This window comes from Alligator mississippiensis, chromosome 9 (assembly GCF_030867095.1).
Source record: "Alligator mississippiensis isolate rAllMis1 chromosome 9, rAllMis1, whole genome shotgun sequence".
Taxonomy (NCBI): domain Eukaryota; kingdom Metazoa; phylum Chordata; order Crocodylia; family Alligatoridae; genus Alligator; species Alligator mississippiensis.
Genome location: NC_081832.1, coordinates 3,966,886 through 3,984,901, shown reverse-complemented (window position 1 = coordinate 3,984,901; position 18,016 = coordinate 3,966,886). Strand labels below are relative to the sequence as shown.

The following is an 18,016-nucleotide window of genomic DNA, read 5'->3' as shown; positions in this document are numbered from 1 at the left end:
AGCCTAAGGAGAGTTTAAAGCTCCAGTCCCAGAGTTATGAAAAACAGCAGCTGCTCTGCCAAGCCAGATTGCACAGCACCGGGTTTTCTGATGAGATTAGCTGAATGAGGTTTTTTTTTTTTCTAATTCTTTTTAAGCAAGCTGAATGAAAAAATAACTCTCTAATAGAGTCGAGCCTCTGCGACACCCTTCCCGAGGTCTGCCTGCCTGCTGCAAACACCCAGCCGGCAAGAGCATTGCAGGAAGAAGCGGTGCCTCCAAAATGCAATGCCTGGCACCTGCCAGTCCATCCCGTCACCGCCTGCCTTGGAGCCGAGCATGTTGAAGTACATGGGCAAACTCCAGTTGGCATCAAGAGGAGCTACACTGAGCCCCCCAAAGCTAAGAAATGGGAAATAAATGATGCGGTGTCTTGTTAAGCATGCTGGCCATAACCAGTTGAGTTGGGGGATACTCTTCCCCCTGCCCTGGCAGTTCGGGATCTGGTGCTAAGTAGCGTATTTATTTACCAAATCTTAACAGCGCGGTAAGATGCACTGAGATGTTTGAATGGTGAAGACCATCTTCAAGATGAAAGAGTCACTCACTCCATGTTATTCTTAATAACGATGGTCCTAAGGCAAGGAATGTTCATTTCTAGCCTCACTGTCAGTCCGTAGAGTTCATAAGATCATTTTTACCTGTACAGTTTAAGCTCCTTCCTACCACGTGGAAAATTAATTGTCTTCCTGGTGTGCTGGCTGGGTCAGAGGTCTCTTTTAATTTTGTTGTGACAATCAAATCTTACCAGGCCATGCATGGGAGAATGAGCTGCTACAAGTTTGATATGCAAACCAGATGGCTGACTTCAGTGAGGCAATAAATGGAGTGGAACTGAAGAGAGGGCTTTGGGATTCAGCTTTTTAATAATTTTGGCAATGGTTTTTCTGCCTGTACATAGAGCTGAAAAATAAGCACGGTACGGTCAGGCTTGGGACTACAGCTCTCCGGAGTCCCAGTGCAGCTGGTGGGAGGCAAAGGCAACTTTAGAGGAATGCAATTAAGGATTTGATCTGGACCCAAGAATACCTGGGCCCTGATTTGCAGCTGCAATGAGAAATGTAGACATTCAAATGACTTCAAATGGTACCTGCCGTTGACTTGGCAGCTTGGCGTTGTAGGGGCAAAGTTGGAGGTTCAGATACAGGTGAGACTTGATGTTTGGCCCCTAATGCTCTTGTCTGTGATGCCTCTATGTTGGTTTTCCATCCTCTTATGGTCACATTAGGATTAATGGGAGGCTACCAGGATCCTCCTGTATCAGTCTACTCGATGTTGGGAGGCAAGCAGCACTCCTAATGCCGAGGAGCATACCTGCAAGCTGACTTTCATATGAATTTCTAGAGGAAACATCCAACCTTCAACCAAAGCTGAAGGTCGGTGCTGCAGCTGTAACATCAAAGACTGCCTTCCCGTTTCAGTCAAGCTGCAACTGAGATGGGAAAGATGGTCTTGGTGTTAACACCCTTTGTCTCAATGCATCGCTATTTTTCGTTGTACTTGAAGCTTAACCGTAGGCAGAAATCCATCTTTGCAACCAGATTTTGAACATTTTCCTTGCATTTTAATACTATCACTTCCAGGTGAAAATCTCCCTTTGCTGAGGGGCTGTAGGAGTCCTATGTAGCATGCAAGTCCCACTTGCACTCTATTTTGAGTGGGGTTTAAGTGGCACCTCAGACATTTTCTAGTGAGTTTTACACTGGGGGCAATCTTGAAGCAAAGTGATCATTCCCGGTGGGTTAACTGGCACTGCAAGGTCCTGGATAATATTTCAGCTTACAGCCCACGGAACAGCTTGCATGCGAGTTATTAACAGGGCGATTTGCTGGTGGAAGATATGAAGAAGGGCTCTTCCTAGATCCTGCCTTTGTCTCTTTCTTTGAGAGCTGCAAAAGAAAAGATTCATCTTTTTTCTGACCTGAAAGTTGTAGGAAGGGCGTGAGCTGTGCACCGTCTGAATGCAGCTATTTGCCCACCACACTATATAGAGTCAATTAGAAAAGTAGGAGCAAGGAGAAAATGTCAGTACTGCAACCCTAACTTCAAATGAGGTCCTAGCCTTTTAGTGAAGCAGAAATCCCAAGGGGAACTAGATGCCGGATGACATATTTTTATGTGTTTTTAGGTCACTTTAGATCTTGGGGTATAGCATGATCCATTAAGTGCTCAGGAGCCTGGAGAGAGGGAGACATTTTTCAAAGCAAAAAATGCTCTCTCCACCTTTTCAGACTGACTTTTCTGACGACTTGCTAGCAAAGAACTGGATGCCAGCTGTAATCTGCCACGCGAATGCAGTGACATTTTCTTATTCCACTCCCATCCAACAGAAGTTAAGAGAGAGAAACAAAAGCAAGGGATTGGAAAGACTTTATTTCACGCCGTTTCAGGAAGTTTCATCGCTGTATTTCTTTTTATCCAGAAAGATTGGCTCAGAGTCCTCGGGAACGCTGCACAGAGATCACCGGCACCAACCGCTTCCCTGCCTCCCGTCCACCTCCCCACTTCTGTACAGAAAGCATTGGTGTGGACTGCGTGCTCACGCAAGCAAGGGAGGGATACAATGGGCTTGGGCTGGCGTAGTTCAGGCAGGGGTGGTGAGACATGAAACCCTGCCCTTGAGTAGCAAGACTGAACATCCCCGGCTAGTAATCTAACCCTTCATGAGGCAGGGCTGCCAATGCTGGTGTGCTGATCATGTGGATGTAAGAGGATGAGAATTAGGCCACCGATGCCTTTTCCAGTGGGATGCGAGTCAAGCATAGGACCTAGATCTTCGCAGCGGAAACATAATGCATTAACACGTGTAATGCATCTGTAATGAGTCCACTTTATGAAGCATCTCTGCTGTCCCAAATTATCCTCCCTTTGCTGCTCCTTCCTTCCATCCAAAACACAAAGCTAATTAGGCAAAACCCTGGGCCAGTGAAAGTTAGCATCATGTCTCATTAACACTGCCTTGGGGAGATGGGCCTGATCCTTCTGACAGGGTGATAACAGCACTGGCCAACCTCGCTCCCTGATCATCTGCAAAACTGATTGGGTTCAGAAGCATCTGTAACTGCGACAGACTTGACAAAAAAAATAAAATAAAAACCAAGCTTTCTCAAATATTGACAGACATGCTAGACACCAGAGAATATGTCTTCTTCTCACCCCTCTCTCATTGCTCTTCACCTAAAAGCACTGTGTTTAAAGGTCAATAATTCACTGAGGATTGGAGTTGCAGAGCTTGCCAGCACATTCTGGAGAAGTATTTTCTGGAATTTCAACTTCCATTTGAATTTTTGCAGGCCCGTTGGGTGTGAGCCCTAAACATCCAGCAAGGTTTCCTCAAGTCTTGGGGGTTATAAAAACAAATTGCACGTAGAAAGGAATCTTAGTATACAGACTGTATAATCACCTGACTATTTGCAAATGCAATTGCCACCTAAGTAGAACTGGGTGGACACTTGCAGCTATACACAGGCAAGGTTTCCAGAAGTGACTAATGCTCTCTAAAGGCAGCTGCTTTGATGGGGGCTGATTTTTCGGAAGGTGGGTGCTTTCGGACAATCGGTCTCAGCTCGGGCACCTGAAATGAAGACATCCGGAGCTACTAATGTCTTCTGAGAAGTTTGCCTAGATGCCTGCTGGTCCTACTTTGGATGGCTAGCTGCATGTCCCAAAAAGGGAACTGGGGCATCTAATTCTGGTGCCCACTTTTAACAGTTTGGGCCCTTATGTATAACTGCAAGATTTCTAAACCTGCCTCTCTATCTCTCCTTTCATGCCATGCATTGCAGTCAGGCTGCGTCTCATCGTTCTTTGCTATATAGCCAAAGCCCTTGGCCCCTTGAAGAAAATGAACACAACCCAAAAGCTAATTTGGATGGATAGCCATGCACTGGGAACCAACCCTGAAGACCGTGTTTAATTTGTATGTGGTCCTTACTCAGGTAAAACTCCCACTTCCAAAGTTTTGTATGAGTAAAGATGTCAAGACTAAGGCCTTATCATTTAATGCAGCTGTTTCTGCAACAGCTGTTGGGAGCCGCACAGGGTGAGCGCCAGCGTGGGCTCTGGGAAGGTTGGGTGGGTGCAGCCCAGTCCCCGCATGCCTTGCAACCTGGCCAGTTGTGTCTACACCTTGACTGTCAGAGCATCTCCTGGGCAGGAATCCCAAATCTGACCCTTTATTTATAAAAGGACCGTCACAAGGACATACCATCCTGAATGACTTCAGGTTTAGAGGTGACCTTGCTATTTGAGGATGCATGGGCGCCTCTCTCGAGTCAAGTGGAACTAATTTGGCTGGTCTGTCTACAATGCCACCATTTGCACTGCTTTCAGGAACCGTGCCCATGTCCTTCCTTTGTTAGATATACGTCAATGAATGCCACCATGCTATGTATACACATTAATAACAGTTTCCCCCAGAAAGAAGATGCAGAAGATGAGAATGGCTTGGCAAATGATGGAACCGTAGAAGGTGTTCCCAGAGCTCTCAGGAACGATTCATGCGCAGACACACGGTAAATTATTCGGGGAGACCTGTCTCCTGCTCCGTCTCCTTCCAGGTGGCCGAAAACCCTCCGAATGGGGCAAACTTTGTTCTTGCCAAAGCTATTCTTAGATCATGCCTGCTAGCCAAGGTGGAAGGAAGAGACCGACAGTTCCCAGCAAGCAAACGATGATGAACATCCAGAGGAAGATTCTGTCAATGACCATGGCAACGTACTTCCAGTCCTCCTTCACCTGGAAATGCAGAGATGAGAGGAGCAATTAGGGCAGCTACGGTGAAAGGCCGGTGCACTCATTATGCAAAGTCAGGGGTTTCTTCTATTAAAGGAGCTGAAGTAGCAGTGCGGATATGCTGAATTTGCAACCGAGCAAGCCCATCCAATAACTCACTGTGCAAATAACTAATCAGGTACATGCAGTAACCAATTTTCCATGAGCGTGGGTATGTGTAAGCTGGGCAGAGGTTCAAGCTAGAAGAAAAGGCATTTCTTTCTGCCCTGCTTAAATAGCTGAAATGGACTTAAAACCAAGTCTATCTGGGGAAGGGACTTTTCTGCTATTGCTGAGTCAGAAGTGCAAATGAGCTAGAAAAGAAGAGAAATGATTTCACTGCCTCCCCTTCGCACCCCTCGCATTTTGTGCCGGGAGGATTTTTCCAAGGACCTTTCCCCTTGGAAGACCAAAAGGTTTTCTGTACCACTGAGCTGGAGTTAGTCATCTCAGATGATCATTTTTTTTTTTTTTTTGAATAACAAACTGCATGCACAGGAAAAGCTTTAAAAAAACAAGGGCAAAAAACCCCTGCACTGCAGCCATTAATTTCTTTCCCAGGAAGCAGTAGGAGAAGACAGTGAAGTCCTAATTTATATGGATGTTCCCATTACAATTACCTATAATGTACTGCATGGTGGTTAATACACTAACCACTGCCCAGGGCTCCGGGTTGAAATGTGGCAATTTGTCTTGTTGTTTGCTGGGGATTTATTAGACCGTAGCATAGCTGAAGGGTTCAGCAATTAATAACAGTAATATGTAATATTCCTGCAGGAGCTTTCATCCATAAATCTCCCCCCGCCTTTCTAAAGCACATTAAGTGCTATTATCTGCCCTTTATAGATGGAGAAACTGAGGTAGAGAGAGGTTGGTTATTTGTTGAAGGAAATGCAGCAAGTTGCTAGCAGCATTAGGTAGAGACTCCTAACTCCCATTACCCTCCCCTGTCCACTGTGCTTAAACTCTGAAGAGTTAAAATGACACTATAATATTTCTTATTTAAATTTTTTTTTAATGGGAGCAATGTTGAGCCAGTGCTGGGCATGCTGCTGGTGCTAGCCAGGGCCCCGTGTCCTGGAAGCTATATCATAGGCATCTTGGTGATGCCCCACAGGAGACAGGAGATGCCTCTTTGGTTAACTTCAGTCTTTACAACCTCATAATCCACGCTGCAAAATACCTATCACTTTAACCACAGGGAATAATCAATAAGCATCCATTGTACATCATGCCATTTTAAAACATCTACTCTTTGGAGAGTAGCTGAGCTCATTTCTAAATACAAGGTAGGCAACGAGTAGTTTTGTAAAAGCCCTTAAATACAGTTGCTTGCTTTTATGGGCTTCCTGGATTTACTGAAAATGCTCTTAAGCATGTCAAAGTGAAAGGAAGTTCTCCAAGTGTCAATGAAAAAGCTATTTCCATCTCAAATAATGGAGTGGGTTTTTGCAGGTTTTAGTGGCATCATAAACAATGTTCCAGGCATCAGCTAATAAAATATTATGATCTGTCATATAGTCAAACAAATCAGCTGCTATGAATAAAATCCAGTCCCCTTCCAAACCTGCCTCTTTCCTTTCTTTATTATTAATGGACGTGTAACAGAGTTTTGTTTTATGATAAGTCACTCAAGTTTGCAGAGAAATTATGACTTGCTGCTGGCAGAAGGCAATTCTAGCTTCTGCGCAACATGTTGCGGTATTTTGTAGAGCTAGTGGGTTATACATTGCATACAAGTTTTCTGCATTTAGCTCTTATTTTGGCTTGCAATCTTTTTTTTTTTATGAATTAATGGTAAATCTTCAACTCTATGTGCCATTGACAAAGATCATTGACTAGTTCATACAAATCTGCTTCTGGTGTAATGCAGTCACTCTATTACTTTGATTATTTTCTAATCCTATAGCTTGCTATAATTATGTAAGTCACCTGGTCTTGTGCCTGCTCCCTGCATGGAAAGATGAATGTTTTAAATAGGAAATAAGAACTGCCAAGCACTGATGAAGGAATAACACCCTTTCCCCATGCATTGCTCCTAAGACTGCGGTTCATGAAACTTCAGCGACTCCGCACTAATAGTGTAACGCACGCTATTACCTTGTATCCACCCTGCTTGTACTTTCATATATCCTTGATCCCTGGAAAGTGATAATAAATTCTGTGAAGGGAAGCTGGTAATTTGATTCTACAGTCATCTTGGACTTCTCTTCCTTTTCAAAGACATTTAACTGTGCTGAATCTAAAGGGCCAAGTGCAGAAATCATTTCCCTGCTTTATCTTAATTTATTTAAACCAATGTGTGCCTAATTTTCTGTATCTTCATTCTCCAGGAGTCACCTTGAATTAATATCAACTATTCTATGAACTAGCTCAGTGGTGCAATTAAAATCCTAGGGTAATAGTTCTGTGACTGAATTTAATTCAAAGAGGAAAAACAAATATTTCAGTAGCATGAGAGTAAATGTTTTGAACTCAGTCCACATATTATACAGGCCAGCTATAACATCAGAGCAGAACTGAATTGACATTGAGAAGGGCGCACTATCAACTGAGCATCTGCACTGACATTGAGAAGGGCGCGCTATCAAGAGGAGGTGGTACCCGGACACAGACGGGGTACCCCCTGCAACGAGCTGTATCCATTGCATCTAACAGATGGCAACTCAGACATTGCATTCCCAAACATACATGATGGACTGTACTCGTCTACCCACTTCAGGGGAAGGACTTGCTGAAATGATAGACTGGCGATACATAAGGAAGGGTGATTGAGGAAATGGCATGCTGGTGACAGGTAAGGAAAGCTAATGCAGCAGTAATAGGTTAAGTGCTACAGTTGAATTGGGTGAGACTGCTTGCAGCTAAATATACCCCCTTCTACTTGTCACTTGAGATGGGTGGGTCAAAATATGGTATAAGTGATATATCACAAGGAATAAAGCAACCTTGCAAAGTCCAAAGTATTCATACTTGATTCAGCAAATGCTTATGCGATGGAGCTGTTCTAGTCACCTCTCTGGATGATTTAAGTCAAACATGTGTATCAACAATTTGTTGCATTGAGGCCATTGTCCTGGTAGGATTGAGCCCTTGTGCTCAGATATAGCTGGGTGGGGGGGAAGGAGGATATAATGCTTATTTCTTGCTCAGATTTCCTATTCAAAATCAAAGACAAGCAGGTCGGGCATGATCCTGAATCTCATGAGCAATCTGGGGAAGGGACAGGCTCTTTGTTCTGTATTTGTACACCACCAATTATGTAGGGTCGCAATTTGGGACTGGGGTTCCTAGGCTCTATGGAAATACAATCAAGTTAAAACAACTCTTGGAATCTGTGAGAAATCTCCTGCAATTGTTTGGGATGAGCCCTCTCATTTAAATGAGGCAATTTATGCGGTGATTTCCACCTTTCCCCACCCCCTTTATCAACTGGAAAAGAGCAGGTCACGCTGTCCTCTGCCTTCTTCACCACTGCTGAGAGCAATTCTGAGCTGTTCGCCGGCGTGCGAGTGTCACAGTTTGACATTCAGCGTTCATGCTGGCTGCCATAGCTAAATAAGTTTGGAAATGTCATTTCTGTTCCAGGATGTTTGCAGCCCAATATTACCGACTGTGAATTTTGCAGTCGGGTGCACAACTGGAAATCCACATTCAGCAAATATTTCAGCTTTTGTGGCAAAAGGGCTTTTTGCAACTCTTTATGCGCGGCAGGCTTAGGTGCTTGCTTGTTCCAGGGAAGGAAACATGAAGAGGGTTTTGAACAGCTCTACTGAAATTTCCCTTCCAGTTTGACTATATCTGCAGAATACTTCGCTCTTCTTGACAATGACCATCTCATTTTGCAAGAAGTATCGTTAAGTGGATATTATTCAGCACCAGAGACAGAGCACAGAAGGGAGATGGTTGAATCCTGGAGAGGAGATGGAAAAAAGAACGGGAAAGGGAGGTATTTTTGACTGCGTGGTTGTCTTTCCCGCTGGCTTCAACTCCTCTTCACATCGCCCTCTTTGTAGTAATTTGTGTGGAGCACAATTTGCAGAGATTGTCACCAGCAGCTGGGCTACAGATGTCAGCATTGGACATTTGAAGTTTTGATCCGTGTTCTCATAAGTTGTTAAGAGGCAACCTCTAAGGCTGTCCAAAGGAAAGGATGAGGGGCTGTGAACAAGCCAGATCTCCCCATCTGGAGTCTCTAAATACATGGATCTCTAAAACACCCCTATGCTCTGTCCTTGCAGACCCTAGAGTAAGGACTGGTGTGAGATGCTGATGTACTCCAGGGATTGCAAGCTGGCAGACCAGTCCTTAAGGGGCCATAGTCTGTGGCAAAGTTTAGAGCAGTCCCAAAGGTATATATTATACCTTGTTATATAAAGCTGGTGGTAGGGAGGGCTGGTGGAGAGGGAGGGGATACTACATCCCTCCCGTACCAAATGATTTTATTTTAAAATAGCATCAAACGTTGCACACATCTTTGAATTTGCTTTCCCTGATTAATCCAGCAAATGCATTCCCTGGCAGGAAGGCTGGCCCAAGCATTTTAAGCAGCCATTGCAGACTATAAGGCAGAAAGCAAATATCCAGCTCCTACCTGCTCTACAACTGGGCAGAAAATCTAAGAGGCGAAGTCATGCCATCCAGGAACAGAAACAAGTACCGTGGGACCTCTGAGTCATATTGGAACAGCTCAGATTTAGGACGTGGGATGGCTACAGGGAGGGAATGAGAAGAAAAGCTGCAGGGCAAAGAACTACTTCAAGCAATGATTTAGCAAACAACTCTACATAAGCAATACATCTGAGAAAAGGAAATCGGCCTGCAGACAACCGAAACCTGATTCAGCCAAAGGGGGCTGACTATAGAAGCGTGTGTACATTGCTACTGACTTCAGGGGGGATCCTTCTGGCACTTCTGTTTAGTCCGGATTCAATTACCCTGCTGGAATCACGGCTAATGGGAATAGAAAAAGGTGTCGGATGTGTTGATTGTTTCTGGTCACAGTTTATTTCCCCATTTCTTCCCTTTCTGTTCCTGCCCAAGTGCAGGGGAGCTGGACCCAATGATCTGTAAGGTCCCTTCCAGCCCTAACAACTATGAAACGATGCAGCTTTAACAAATGAATATCCATTGAGTTGGAGAGAAAAGAAATGGCAAAGATCTGAAGTTAGGGAAAATAGGATGGAGCATTTCAAAGTCCATACTGTGCAATCTGACTTATCTTTTGCTAAGAATACGAGCTGCGCTGGGATTCTCAGCCAGCTAGAAGATCTGAGCGCAGATGCTCTGTGTCCTACCATTTCTTATTGTACTATTCACAGGACAATTTGTATCACACCATAATGCTGGCCTCTAGCACACTTCAAACACCAGTTCTGGAAAAAGAAGCAAAATGCAAATAGTCCAAAGGTACCAGCACCGAGCTGGGCTGCAAATTAATTACCAGCAAAACTTTCTTTGCACAGAAGAAACAACACAACCCCCAAGCCAAGATGCAGATACAGTCACCAGTAACTGTACTGCCAGACTCTTATGTGGGACTGGAAAAGGCAGCATGGCTCCTGGCTGGCTCACCTGAGCTATGCAACTTGTCTTGCTTATCAAAGTCTGCAAGCAACCTCTGATGGCATTTCTAGTATATAGTGGAAGTATCCAATTTTCTCTAATTTCTCGACGTGAACTCCTGTGCCTGCCTTTGTACACAGATTTTTTTTTTTTTTGTAATGCACTACTTTTGTAACACACGACTGCTCCTGGATTTCCCCATCTTCTTTCTAATTAAGCACTGAATTCAATGAGGTATTTTCTTTTCATTTAGCAACATGACCCCTGTGACAACAATACTTAACAGTAATAAAAGTCAGGAACTTCCAGAGAAACTCTGGTTCCATTACTACACACACACACATACTAAGTAGCAGCAACAGTGCTTTCTCTCTCAAGTTGTAGATAGGTTCAGGGTAACTGGTGACATATATATATAATTTGTGGTGGGAAGGGAAGGGGGATTTGTGCTCCATTAAATATGTCAATACATGACTCTTCATTCTGACTTCAGATGACAGCTAACTTTGAAATACCAGGAATTTTCCATGGGTTTCTCCCTTGTTAGCTTTGGTTCACATTATACCATTGCCTTTGTTTCACAGTATGGATCACGCCTGCTTCTGCTCCTGGATTCAGAACAAATGCAACCCCGCAAAACCTGCTGGGGAGGGCAGAAAATCAGTGCAAAGAGCTTAGCTATTCCACCCAACAAAGACATTGAGCCCCAGGGCTTCTTTATTGCTCCTTTTTTTTTTCTTTCTATTTTCTAAGGAAATTGCAACGCTCTCTATGGTGTTAGATGCTGATGAAACCATCTTGTTTATTTAGCAATCAAATAAAGCAATTTAATATTATAGATGTTTCCCTCTTTCCCCAATGAAAGATGAAGCAGCAGGGATCCCCAGGGTAATATTTTTTTTTTCAGTTTGCTTTTCAGTTCTCTCACTGGATTTTTTCTTGCAACTAACCCCACAGACTGATGTGGTAAGCCCTTCATTTACAGGATGCCAACCCCCCCTTCTTTCCCATACAGAGAAATCTGTGATGTAGGTAATTGTCCCCTGAAGATACATAAAACGTTTCACAAGGAAAAAGTATCTGATGATGTTGGATAACACTCAACAGTTTGTTACAAGCACTATCAACATTGCAAATGAGAGAATATAAAAATTACAAGGAATGCAATATAGGCATTTGCTTTGTAGACAGCAACACGCTTATTATAAGGAGGTTTGTAGCAAATGGAAGGTATCATTGCTCTGATGAAGAAGGAAAATATGATTTCTTTTTTAATTAAGGCATGAAAAAAATTCTATGGACTTCCAGGTGTTTCTTCTGATTTCTACTGTTAAAATGAGACCAGGATTTAGTTCTTAGGGTCTCGGGTCAATGTGTGATGGTTTCACCCTGCAGAGAAGGGTGGTCTCTTGGTCAGGGCACTTGGTTCCAGTCTCTGCACTGTTATAGACTCGTGTGACTTAATGCATTTCACTTAGTCCCTCTACGCCTCAGTTCTCCATCTAAAAAAATGGCAATACTAGCCTTCCCCTGCCTTCACAGGGGTGTTCATATAAATATATGAAAGTTTTTGGGAGCTTGGCTACTCCGGTAAACGAGCATATGAAAATAGATGGCAGCCTGGATTTATGATGGTGATGCTTAGGTTCGCTACTCATGTGTTGATGTGCTGCTCAGCACAGTACAAGACACATGTGCAAAAAGAGTGCTCATGCCCGAGGGATGGACAGCCCATAAGGGTGAACGGCAGTGATGCTACAAAAGTACCATGCGCTGCAGATCTTCACAAAGGCATAGAGCCTCAAGACTACCTTTGCTACAACAGCCCAACTGCAGGAGCTTTCTCTGCCTGTGGGTGAATTTCTGCATTTCTGGTCCAGCAGGTGTTATCAAGTCATCTCCAAACTTTCCATCAGGTGTTGCCATAATTCCCCATGACATCCCATTGCTGGAAGAATGGCAATAGATGGAGTTGAACGTTGCACTCAGGCATGTGAAAGGGGGCTACTAATGGCCCACGTTTGGACAAGATCACCTGTGCTGTTCCAGTCCTGGGCTTACCTGGGGTGGTATTTGGTCGTCTTCTCTAACAACCTCTTGCATCAAGAGTATGCAACCTACCACAGCCCTCTCCTCTGTTGGGCTGAGCCAGGATTTGAACTTCTGTCTGCAGCACCAAAAACGTTCGGTTTGATCCCCCAGAGTCTTGACTATTTGCCCCTTTGTAAAGTAGGTGTAGATGGCTACTCTACTGTTGATGCACCACACAGTAGATGCCTACTCTACTGTGTGAATACCTGCCCATCGGTATAAAACCAGTAGTACCCAAATCAGACCTAGGAGCAGTAAACCTACCCTAACCCCACAGCATGAAAGGTTGCATCAATAAACCATGCAGGAGCTTTGCACTGCCAGACTCAATAACCCAAGTCAATACTTAATAGAAAGCAGGGAGTGATAATTCCCAGCCTGTCAGAGGCTTATCTGTTAAAGCAAAATTCAGTTAAGTTCCCAATAAATGATTGCTTTTAGTTCTCTTTCTGCTTTTTATCTGATGTTTGCAGTGTACAGGCTTTCTACTCCCAGATAATAGCTTTAAGGATGGGTTATTGTGTTTGGCAGCACTCAGGGCCCAATCCTGGGTGGTACTGAGTACTCTTAGCTTCCCCAACCGTTAATGGGATTTACAGCATCCAGCTTCTCACAGGAGTTGTTTAGCACTTGGCGTGACCACAGGTCAGGGCGGAAGAGCTCAGGGAAGCCTGCTCGGTTATGAATTGCTTTCAGCGAGTGCAGTTTGCTCTCTTGTTATAAGACCGTGTCCTGGTCTTTTATTTGTAGGCAACTGCAGTGTGCTAAACTTAGAAACAACGGTGTTAAACAAGACGCAGAGCCAGGAGACTGGCACTGTGAATTACAAAGCTAGCAAAGCTGGGCCTGTTAAAACTACATTGTGGCTGCCAAGGTTAAAAAGATCAACGGGAGATTCGGTTCTCGACAACAGCATGACAATACGCTACCATCTTCTCCGGCACGGATAACTCCGGCGGCAGCACAGCCTTGGGGCCAAGCTGAAACCCAATTCAGCAAGCTGCTGAGTTCCCACTGGCTGGACCCTGTGCCTGGTTTTAACTAGACCTGGTTGAAATAGTTCAAACTTTGAAATTGTTTAACTCCACATTTTGAGTGGAGACTCCCATGAAAATTCAGAAAAAGAGAGCGGAGAAGGTTTTCCCCTCCTTTTACTGGTTGCTTTTTACATGAGGTTTTGTAACCCCTCTTTAAGAAGCATGATGAGCATGGGCTGGGTCATTATACTTACTGAGAAATCTGCGTCTTCTGCTCTCAAGTGGTCTGCGATATAGTGGACCCCCTCCACCGCCAGCTTCAGGGCAGGGGACATCAGCAGAAGGGGCTGCTCTTTGGTGCTGTGAGCTTTGGTGCCTTGCCCTGACGTGCCGGCGGCTTCCTTCTTTTTGCACTTGCACTTGCAAGGAGAGGGCTTGCGCGGGGACCTGTCTTCATTCAGGCGGCAACGCTGAGAGGCCGGAGAGCCGCTGGACTGGCCGTTGGTCTGGGATGACTCCTCCTGCAGGTAGCAATACTGGATGCTCCTGGATCTACACCGGATGCTCCCTTCCTCATCTTTATTGGGGCTGTACATCTGCTGAACACTTAATGACCTGCTTTTGGCGATGGAGGGAGATTGCGTGTCGCTCAGGGGATGGCCGGGGGGCTGCGGGGAAGAGCAGCTCACCTGCACTGGCTCCTGGTGCAGCACAGAGTACTGGCCTGAAGGTGACTTGCAGACCGATGGGGGCTTGGTTGGCTCCTCGAGATGGGCACAGAGGGAGGCTGTGGGGGATTGCTCATTGCTCTGAGGGCTGTTTGAAGAGGAGGTCACAAAGTTGGGCTCTGCTTCAGTCTCGGACCAAATTCTTGGAGCGTTGGCTATTTTGTGCATGGACTCGATGAGCTTCTTGCAATTGTCCTTCACTGCTGAGGGCCGCTTCATGAAGAGGAGGCGCGGGACCACATCGAGGAAGATCCTTCTCACCCAGTCTGGCATGGTGTGGGTGCGTGGCGAGCGGTGGTGCACGTTCAGTACAAAGACAGTGATGATGATGGACAAGGTGACAAATATCATGGTGAAGAGCAGATACTCTCCGATCAGGGGAATGACCAGGGAGGTGGAGGGGATGATCTCAGTGATGAGCAGCAGAAAGACAGTCAACGACAGCAGCACGGAGATGCAAAGCGTGATCTTCTCACCGCACTCTGAAGGCAAGTAGAAGACCAAGACAGTCAAGCAGGAGATGAGGAGGCAAGGGATGATCAGGTTGATGGTGTAGAACAAAGGCAGCCTCCTGATAATAAAGGAGTAGGTTATATCAGGGTAGATCTCTGTGCAACACTCGTATTTCTTGATGTTGTAGTTGCCCACGGCATTAATGATGACCCATTCCCCACTCTCCCAGTAGTCCAGTTGGTCCACGTGACTGTGCATGCTCACTAAGTCTATCTTGGCTTTGTCATAGGTCCAGGAGCCGAACTTCATGGTGCAGTTTTGCTGGTCAAAGGGAAAGAAGGTGACATCGATGCTGCAGGAGCTTTTGTAGATGGCAGGAGGTGTCCATTTGATTCTGCCATCGTAAAACAGGTGGGCTTTGGTCAGGTGAGTGACGGCAAAGTCTCCATCCGCACTGAGGGGAAAATGAAATGAAGAAGAAGGGAAAAAAACCCAAAGAATCAGAATCCATTCATCCTTTTTGAATCCGTTCACAAACCTTGCAAAATGTGGCTCACGCTTGCAAAATGCCATTCGCAATTTGCACACTTGTGCGCACAAAAGTGCATGCATTCTGAACATCTCATTTGTATGTGCATTCCTGTGTGTGTGTGTGTGTGTGTGTATGTGTACACACCGTGTGACTGTGCAGCTGTGCAGACAAGTGAGCCAGACTGTGCAGGTCATTTTGAAAATATTGGTTGTTGACAGGATACCGAGATGACTTTACCTTTGAGCACGGGGCCCACTGCCGAGGCGGCCCTCTTAACCACGCACATCAACACGACAAGCCCTTTTAGGACAGGCACTAAAGAGAACTTCTACGCTGCATATGCATTGTGGCATTAGGCAGGTGAGTTGTAACTACCTGGCAGGTTCCTCCTTTTGGGGGAAGCTGCTGAGACCTGAGCTCTTGCTAAAAGTGCAGATATAATTACCAGACAGCTTCCAACGAATGATGTCAAAGGCACTTTTCTTTTTTTCCCATGTGCACCAGCACACAAACAAGCTACACTGCGCATGGGAAGTGGGCACATGTATTTAGAGTGGATTAAGAAACCTCTTTGCATGCACAAATGTTCAATTTGCAAGTGCCAACCTAAGCAGGCAAAAATAGCAGGCCTCACCTTGCATAAATTAGGCCCTGAGGTTCAGAACTGGTGCCAGAGGTTTGGTTTTACTTCTCCTCCAAAAGACCAGACTTCCAGCAGCCCAGTGTCCCCTAATGCAGGTGAAGCATGGGTTCAGTACAGACATGGAAGGGCACAACCTTTTTCATTAGTACCAACGTGTCTTGCTGTACCTAGGTGCTCCCTGAAGGTCTTCCATCAAATTACTTGGCCAGTTTGGAGCTTGCTTGTGGAAGTATCATGCTGTCAAACATCCTGGCTGTAGGCTATGCCAGATTAATTGTGAGGGTTGCTATAAATAAAGCACTCCAGGGTAATCTTCTAGTCGGTCGCCGGGAAAACTAGTGAGAACATCCTACTAATAATGAGAGAAACTCAACTCTGGATTCTCCAGCCACTGAGCTCTGCATGCTTTGCAAACCCCCTGCTCTCTTAACATAGGCACCTGTGTTCCTGGACTTGAATCGGCAGGCTTTTCACCAATGACCTGAAACAAACTTGGCTTTTGTCACATTATTTTATATATAGACTTAAAAGCCAGCAATTAGTTTCTAAGCAACACAGGGAAATCCACCTTCATTACAAAGTGAAGTTGATTGGCAAAACAGACACTTCTCATATCAAGGTAACATTGGGGACATGGCTGCATTGAGTCCCTGCATGATTTGTGGACTTGTGATACTACTGCTTTAGTGCATTTCTGTCGACCGTGGATTCCCCATGGAGCAGGATGTGAACCACTGCAAAGTTCAGATCTGGCCTCACGCCCAAAATTTGCCTCCCAGGTGGTTTGCATCTGTGAATTTTGGTCTGGGAACATCTCTACTAATAATGCAAAGAGTTTGCAATGATCTAGTTTAGGGGATTGATCAGGCCTGCAATATATTGTAGGCCTGATCAATTATATTCATGTCATGATTGCTCTATTAGTACCTGGGCCCAGGGAATTCCATTAAGATTTGCAGCTGGTTTACCAAAAACCCTAGAAAATGAGGGTTGAAGGGACTGCAGGAGGTCACATCTAGTCTGACTTCCTGCTCAAAGCAGGACCAGCCCCAACTGCATCATCCCAGCCAAGGCTTTGTCTACCTGGGTCTTAAACACCTCCAAGGATGGAGAGTCTACCACCTCTCTGGGGAACCTGTTCCAGTGTTTTTCTACCCTCCTAGTGAGAGAGTTTCTCCTAATATCTAACCTAAAATCTTCTTGCTGCAGCTTGAGCCCATTGCTCCTTGTCCTGTCATCTGCCCCCACTGAGAACAGCCCAGCTCCATCCTCTTTGCAGCCCCCCTGCAGGGAGTTGAAGGCTGCTATTCAATCCCCCCTCGGTCTTCTCTTCTGCAGTCTAAATAAGCCCACTTCCCTCAGCCTCTCCTCACAAGTCATGTCCCCCAGCCCCCAAACCATTTTCGTTGCCCTCCACTGGACTCTCTCCAACGTGTCCACCTCCTTTCTGTAGTGGGGGACCCAAAACTAGACACAGGACTCCAGATGTGGCCTCCCCAGTGCTGAATAGAGTAAGAAAATATTCTTATATCCTGGGCAACTCAACAAATCATCAACCCCTACAATTCACCACTCTCGTGAAAGCAAGATCTTCCTTTCATGTATGCAGTTTACCACATTTTTGTAAAGCTAGTCAACAGATCTTGACTTGAAAATACAAAAAAAAATCATGGATTTCTTGAATTTAGCTGTTCCTGTCATGCTTCTTTCTTTTTCTAAGCAAGATGTTCTCATTTTGTAGGTATTTGCTTTCCTGTTATGGCAAAACGTTGTGTGCCGCAAACTGATACCATGGCCAAGAGTCTTGCTTCTCACCTCAATGCCGTCTACCGTTGAGTTCAACCTGACAGCCCGTGTCCCCGCCTGTTAGGAAAGGGCGCTGGGGAAGATGTGGCTCAAACCATTTCTTCAATGGTCAGAGCACTTTAAGTTCCCCATCTATCTCAGCCTTGCTAATTATTCCAGCTGCACTTTCGGCAGTCAGCCACGTGCCCCAACGGATCCTGCCTGTGCCATTTATCTTGCAACCAAAGACGAACAAAAGAGGTCTAATCCCAGCGCGCTCTGCTATTGTACTGCTGCTGTCACAGCACATCCGAGCGCCGAAGCAGGGGAAGGATGCTGTCAGGCTGCAGCCTGGATCGGCTCCATCTGCAGAGATTTTTGGCTGGAAAAAAGTGGTTTCTATCTATAACCCAGTTAATAATTTATCTCC

General features: G+C 45.3%; 1 protein-coding gene across 1 annotated transcript in view; it reads right to left on the bottom strand.

Moving 5' to 3' along the window:
- Positions 1-2,392: 2,392 nt before the first annotated feature.
- Positions 2,393-18,016, bottom strand: part of CHRNA4 (cholinergic receptor nicotinic alpha 4 subunit) — a 32,878-nt gene continuing 17,254 nt past the window's right edge. The window contains exons 5-6 of the mRNA XM_059713195.1: positions 13,700-15,080; positions 2,393-4,776 (exon numbers count right to left, since the gene is read on the bottom strand). Coding sequence (XP_059569178.1) covers positions 4,651-4,776; positions 13,700-15,080 — 1,507 coding nt within the window. The 3' untranslated portion in view covers positions 2,393-4,650. The remainder of the gene's footprint in view (positions 4,777-13,699; positions 15,081-18,016) is intronic.